At 32.6% G+C, this 7016-nt stretch overlaps 1 protein-coding gene across 1 annotated transcript; it reads right to left on the reverse strand.

The window, feature by feature from the left end:
• Positions 1 to 781: 781 nt before the first annotated feature.
• Positions 782 to 4538, reverse strand: LOC107029650 (O-fucosyltransferase 19-like). Its single transcript, XM_015231083.2, has 8 exons — positions 3933 to 4538; positions 2980 to 3052; positions 2819 to 2889; positions 2619 to 2707; positions 2396 to 2528; positions 2079 to 2311; positions 1515 to 1991; positions 782 to 1421 (listed from the first exon to the last, which is right to left on the reverse strand). The coding sequence occupies exons 1-8, from the start codon at positions 4536 to 4538 to the stop codon at positions 1166 to 1168; spliced, it is 1938 nt and encodes a 645-aa protein (XP_015086569.1). The 3' UTR covers positions 782 to 1165.
• Positions 4539 to 7016: the final 2478 nt, after the last annotated feature.

Raw genomic sequence — 7016 nt, forward strand, 5'->3', positions numbered from 1 at the left:
ATCACGAACACCCCTAGTGAATCCTAATAAATATTTTGCCCTAGACAGCTTGGAATTGAATAAAGTGGTAACAACTTTATTGTCAAGGTGCTTAGCTTATACTATGCAAAAACAGGTAGGACCACAATTCATGATTCTTAGCTAGAGCTTTGACATGAAGAATATACACATATAATATATTTTTCTTTAAAAAAATGAGTGCAATAAAAAAAAAAAAATAACCACCCATTAATTAAAGAGTTTTAACTTACAAGTTATCACCTCTCTTTGAATGCTAATGGTAGTGGTCTAGAAAAAAATAAAAAAATAAAAAAAATGGTAGTGGTCTAGTGGAGCAGTTACTAAGGTATTGCAAGACCTTTTTTTTTTAAAGAGGCATAAATTATATTCCTATATGACATCTTTTTAAAATAGTTAAAAAATAAATATTTACAAATTAGTTAGACGAACAAGGTAAATTTGAATCATTTTTATTGTAACAAGAAATATAAAGAGTATTTTAGGTCATTTTCCCTAGTATATTATAAAGCAGTTCAAACTGAACCACAAAGTACCATAAAATATCTTTTTTTAATAATCGAGAAATCTATTGGATCAGTTACACACGCACAAACTCGGTGAATACTAGATTCGTCTTGTTATCTTTCTCTACTTCAAATACTAGGATTTGAACACTTGACATGCGTCTAATTCACAAATTACGATAGTTTTTAAAAAGCTAAAAATGAAAGGCAAACACAAGCACATTTGTCTAATAAAAGATGACAAATAAGAGTAATTCTGCATCTGTGTAAAGATCTGTATATCATTTTCATGAATTGGTAATACATATATGATCAATCCTTGTTGAACCTAAATCACAAAACTAACTTAGAAAAAAAATAAAAAAGAAATAAATGAATTTTTATATTCCACCCTAAAGAATGATTTTTGAGTATATCTCTATGGTTTGTGTATATGCTTTCTTTTGTCCATCTTAAAAACCATCATATCTGTGCTTCCAAGTACTGCTTTGCTTCTTACAACAATCTCTCTTTGTTTCTGCTCGCAGCGCAGTGTGAAGGGCGATGAAAAACCCGACTTCTGGCAACCCCTTATAGGCCATTTTGTAGAACATGTATATTGATATTGAACTAATCTACCACATTATGATCATTAAAAGTACCTATCTTTGTGAAGCAACCCTCAGTCTTGGTCTCTTGTTGAGTTGTTGTTTACTGGCTTCTTCGTGTGATCGATTACACAAGCAACCTGGTAAAGGATTTGCGTAAAAGTTCTCCTCTAATCGTGGTGATTCACCGGCTTGTCTTAGGTAAGGTGCTCCTAATCTGTTGGATTGTAAGGCCTTAACTTTTGAAGCAAACTCTTCCCAAGAGATTTCACCTTTATCTAACGAGTCGATCAATCTTACAAAATTGAACCTGAAATGAAGAAAATGTATTTATATTAGTGTTGGTTTTGATTTAAGTGATGAAAAGGGAAGATGTAAAGCATTGATGATGATAAAAACATACCTGTCCGGGCTAATGGTCTTTCGAAATCCTTCAAATCGTCTATGACCTTGCACGGCCTTCGCCATATTGCCATCGTAAGTGTAAGCAAAAACATCGCTTTCAAGGGCTACCATGTAGTCTACAGCAGCAAGACGGTTTTGATAATTCTTGAAAGCCTCGAGTTCTTCATTTGTTGCAAGGGTTGAGTGAGAGTACACATTCGGGTAATGAGAACGGAATTCATCCATGCTGTTGTTGCCATAAATTTCCCCTGCAACAATGTATATTCTGGTCGTGGATGGATATCCCATCGCTTTGAGAAATAAAGCAGCCTCCCTAGGGGACATGGGGCAGCCTCCTTGGAGTCGCTTTTCCTTGCTGTCTATCTCTTTCTCCTTCCAATGTTTCACTTCATACCTCATCGTACGAAGTTCTTCAGCCTCTTCAATAGTCAAATTGTTGCTGCAGCCAGTAAACGCTAGCATGTCTTTCTCGTATCTGCACAATTGACCAATATACCAAGTTACTCATAGATCAATGGTTAAAGAATAGAAGAAGAAACACAAAAGTGTTTAGATAGATTACCTTAAATGGAGAGCGATAAATGGTTCACCATTATCTCTAAGTCTATCAACCAACTTCTTTCCAAACTCCTCTATCTCATTCGTATAACGCAGAGCCTGATAATTAGCTCTACAGCGAAGCTTTTGAATGGACGATGCTAGGCCATTGTTAGCAAGCCTTGAATCCGTGTGGGTGAATTGTATCACCTTGTGCTTCTTTAGTAAAGTAAGTATCTCTCCTCTATAGTAACTAGCCTGCACATTAAGCATCATACTTTTAGTTTCCGACACGAAAACTAAAAACTAGAGCTATAGCACATAGTAGTTCTGTTTACAAACCTTTGACCATGACACGGGTGCCTTTTGAAGGGGTTTCACAGCTGCATATTCCGGTGGCAACGACTCAACAATCTCAATATCATCCTTGAGAACTTCAATGAAGTGTCTCCACTCGAAAAGATCTTTAAAATCACTGCAAGAAGAGACAATCATTAGAACGGAAATGAAGGGGAGCTAAGATGGGGGTCATTGTCGACTGATCACAAGAACTAAAGCACGGTACCTAGTATCGGTCCAAAACGATTCATGGTCAAGAGAAGGAAGCACCAGAGTGGCATTCATTATTTTAGCAATAGCAACCATATCACATATCTGCAAAAATCCACTAAACATAATTACCAACAACATAACATCTTCGCTATTCGCTGAAACACATCCATATCATAAACTTAACGAGTGTGGCATAAACGAGTTTTTACTCACCCCTGTTCTCATTTGGTTTAATCCTCCATTCGCATGAACTAAGATATAGCCATTCGTCGATGAACCAGTTCCTGGAAGAAAAAAAAACTCCAGATATCAGAACACGAATGACCTTCCGAATAAAAACCATATAAATTCAGAAATATAAAATCTCGACATACTTATACGATTCCTAGGCCGAGAAATGCATTGATAATGATTATCACTATTTGGTTTCATCCATATTTCTGGTACCTGTCAAAGCAATCCAAATATACAAGTTAAGTACTTCTATTTTCATTTCATTTTGTTCATTTGCCTAATCATAGTCAACAAAAACACAACAATAAGTCTGTATTCAGGTAAATTTAGGGAACAACATATGGAGCACAATAAACTATGAGCAGAATTATACGTCGAATCGAACAATTTAACTTAACAGACACTTAAAAGTTATGAAAATTCAAACAAGTTGACTCGAACACCACCGTAATTTTTTTCTTGAAAAAAAAGGAAAAAAGAACATAGAAGGCTCCATAACAGTCACAACTAATAATTGGAAAGCCTTAACTAGAGAGATCTCGATTCGAATCCCTAAGCACGGAATCTCCTTTATTAGACCGCACTTCACCCCAAGTTTGAAACTTTCTGGCGCGAATTCAAATATAATCGGACTCCTATGCGATTACTAGACACAGAATGAAAAAAAAACTAATAAATGGAAAGGCACCATCATAGTCAACATTTGCCAATAGCCAACTGGCAAATGGTTCACAATATTCAACACTGTTTTCTGTTGCCTTCCACTACTTTGGTTTTTACCAAGTCAAACAATGAATAGAGATTCCACCATCCTCTCATATTTACCTACAAAGTTTTCGTAACGAAAACAACGTGACAAGTAAAAGTAAACGAAAAACGTAAAAGGTAAATTCTCAAAGTTATCAAAATTCTATCTTTTCATAAAATTCCATTAACAAGGTTTCCATCTTTTCATTCTTCAACCCATAAACAGCAAACTAAATTTTGGCAATTAAAAATTCAATCTTTTAAACTTTTTTTCTTCAATATCAATTCACAACAATTCTAAATTAGTTTTGAAAAAAAGGTAAAGAAAATGGAAATCCACACTTACTGGTATCTCCTTCATCTGACGTTTTCTGATAAAATCTCCAGAAGCCGAAACCGAACCCGAAGACGAAGACTCTGTTTCAGAAATGATTCTTTGGGGATTACCCAAACCATTTCTGAAAGTAGGAAGAACAAAAATACCATTTTCCCTTTTCAAAAAACTGGCATTTAAATCTTCAACATTTGTATTTATCATCATGAAAGAAAACTTGAGGAAGACAGAAAGCATCAATAAAATCATCAGAAACCCAAAAACTGTACGACCCATATTCTTCTTTAATCTCAAAAAGTGAATAATTGTTGAAACGTTTAAAACCCATTCTTCTACTCTAAAAACAATACTTTCCGGCACCCTTTTCCGTACCAATAAGTATTTAATTAACGGATGATGATGATGGTGATAATGATGAAGATCGCAATTGCTAATTTCTGGGTTATTGCTATTATCCTCGTCGGAGGAGAAATTGTAATCGGAGTTTGATAATTTCTCAGAGTCGGTCGTTGTCATGGTGGCGGAGTCAGCGACACGGCGACGGTGGTGGGTGGTGGTGGTGGGTATGGGGATAACACTATCGGAGTTGGCGGCGACGGCGGTGCCACCGGTTGACATTTCACGGAGAAAATGGTATGACTTGTAATCAGAGAGAATTGAAAGAAAGTCAAAAAAAAAAAAATTAATTAATTTTTTTGTGAGAAAATTATGAAAGAGAGAAATAAAGGAGAAGATATTCTAATTTGTGAACCGTTGGTTTGTTTTGGTGTATATATATTGGAATTGGAAGATTATGGGTTGGTTCCTTTTGGGATGAACACTTTTACTATATAGTATTTTTTTTCCTTATTTCATTGATATATATAGAGTTTTAAAAGAACAAATTTGTACATTATTATATTTGTTTCAATTTATATGACATTGTTTGATTCACCATGTTTTTGAAATTCATCATTTAGAGCAATTCATGATACTGTTTGGCTAGTTATTAGGCATAATATATAAATATGTCCTTTAATTGGCTTCAGATTACATTTATGATCTTCAACTTTGGTGTGTGCACAAATAGACACTTAATTCTGTATAAGGTTGAAGAAATAGACGCACATGTCCTACATGACATTTCGTCCTACGTGTATTATGTCACATAAGACTCATGTGTCTATTTGTTCAAGGTTATACAAGTTTAAGTGTCAACTTGTTCATACTCAAAGTTTAAGGACATAAATATACAAAGAAATTAAGTTAAATGACACATTATGTATTATGCCTAGTTATTATATATTGTTTCATAATGTCTCGTATGGTATCATACTATATTATTTAATGGGTTCAGTATTTAGAAATTTTATCACTCTTTCTCATCAAGTAATGTCACAAATCAACACTTTGAACGATAAACCTATACAAAACTAACATAGAAAATGAAGTAGAGTTGTTATAAAAAGGATGTGATGCACTACTGGGAGTGTTTCACCCTTAATCAGAGGTTTCGCGTTCAAGCCTGGTGTATATAGAAAATTCTCTTGGAAGCGCCCCCCTCGAGTAGGCTCTGCAACCCGCGATCTAGATTTAGTTGAGGCTCCAATGTGGGCTCCTAACACCGAATTAAAAAAAAGGATGGTAAAGGGTAAGATATGATTATTATACAAATGACGAATCTAGTCGGGACTTTAATATGGACTTCGAATACTGGATGAGAAATTGGAAAAAAAAAGGTGATAAAAGGTAAGATATGATTATTAAATAATGATTAAAGATAAAATAAGAAGAAAAAGTTATGTTAGCAATGCAATCACACCAAATTAATCGTTACATAGAATGAGATTTTTGTCGTTACGTAATGTCTAACGATACGATGCAATATAATAAATTTTAATAAAATTAAAAATAAATATTATATTTAAACTAACAATATAATACATTAGCAACTAAATAATTTTTTTATAGTAAAAAGTGAAAAGTAGCAATTTTTCAGTATTTAAATAAGTTACAATAATTCACAGAAATAGTAAAATTTATAATTATATTTAAATATATCATGTCAAATATAAATTGGAGTGAAGATCATTTCTAGTACGGTTCGTCTTCAATTGTTAACAGACTTTAATCAATTCTTAAATCCTCACAAAAAGGTATTTCTGAAATTGGTCACTTTTGGAAAGTGATGTGACTTTTTTTCTCATAAATAAGTTGTAAAAAAATTTCTCCAAGAAAATATTTATCAAGTACAGGTAAATAATGTAGACTATGTAACGTTTTAAAAATTAAAAGATATATTTATTAGTGTTATGTTTTTGTCCTATAAATTTATTTGTACTGTTTCAATTAGTAGAGAAATACATATAATGATTATATTTTGTAAACGTCTTACGGAGGGAGTAATAAATTGCTACATAATAACATTATTGTTATTATTGTTTATTTATTCCTTTTTTTATTTTTGGAGCTGGGAGAAGAAATTTATAAGGTTACGTATATATCACTTTCAAGTTTATTTTCACTATTAGAAATAAAAATTATTTTTCGCGTGATCAAAGATAAATTTATGTTATAGAATGTGATTTTTCTATTTATGAAAAGTAAAATCTCTCTAAAATAGTAGAAAATTTTTATATGAGGTGTATAATTTTTCTTTTGGCCATAGATTTAATTAAAATCTCGATGAAAATAGCTATTGAAAAGGAAAATAACGACCTTTTAGTAGTGACTCTTTCTTTTTATTTTCTTTCATGAAACAAGAGTAAGACTGAATGTACACATTTTTCTCCGCCCTAAAATACTTTACAAAGAAGCTAAGAAAATAAATTACTTTAGTAATAACCAAAATTTTAAATTTAATTAACGTATAGTGGAAACTCACATAAATTATATCACTCATCTGATCTCCAAATTAAGGAAAATGAATGAGTAAGTTTGCATTTTTTAAATTAAATTATGGAGCAATTTATGGCTACATAAAGAAATAGAGAACTTATGACACATCGTTGGATACACGAAAAGTGAACACTTATTTGATTTCACACATAAATAATGACCAATAATACATATTTGACTAAGGAACTTTAGTTTTGCACTCATAAATTAATCCAATTA

The sequence above is a fragment of the Solanum pennellii genome, chromosome 9 (genome assembly GCF_001406875.1).
Source record: "Solanum pennellii chromosome 9, SPENNV200".
NCBI lineage: Eukaryota > Viridiplantae > Streptophyta > Magnoliopsida > Solanales > Solanaceae > Solanum > Solanum pennellii.

Coding starts and splice junctions, on each gene's coding strand:
- LOC107029650 (XM_015231083.2), bottom strand. CDS start 4,538: ATGTCAACCGGTGGCACCGCCGTCGCCGCCAACTCCGATAGTGTTATC. Junction 3,053..3,932: donor GTCAGATGAAGGAGATACCA/GTAAGTGTGGAT, acceptor TTGCTTTGACAG/GTACCAGAAATATGGATGAA. Junction 2,708..2,818: donor TAAACCAAATGAGAACAGGG/GTGAGTAAAAAC, acceptor GGATTTTTGCAG/ATATGTGATATGGTTGCTAT.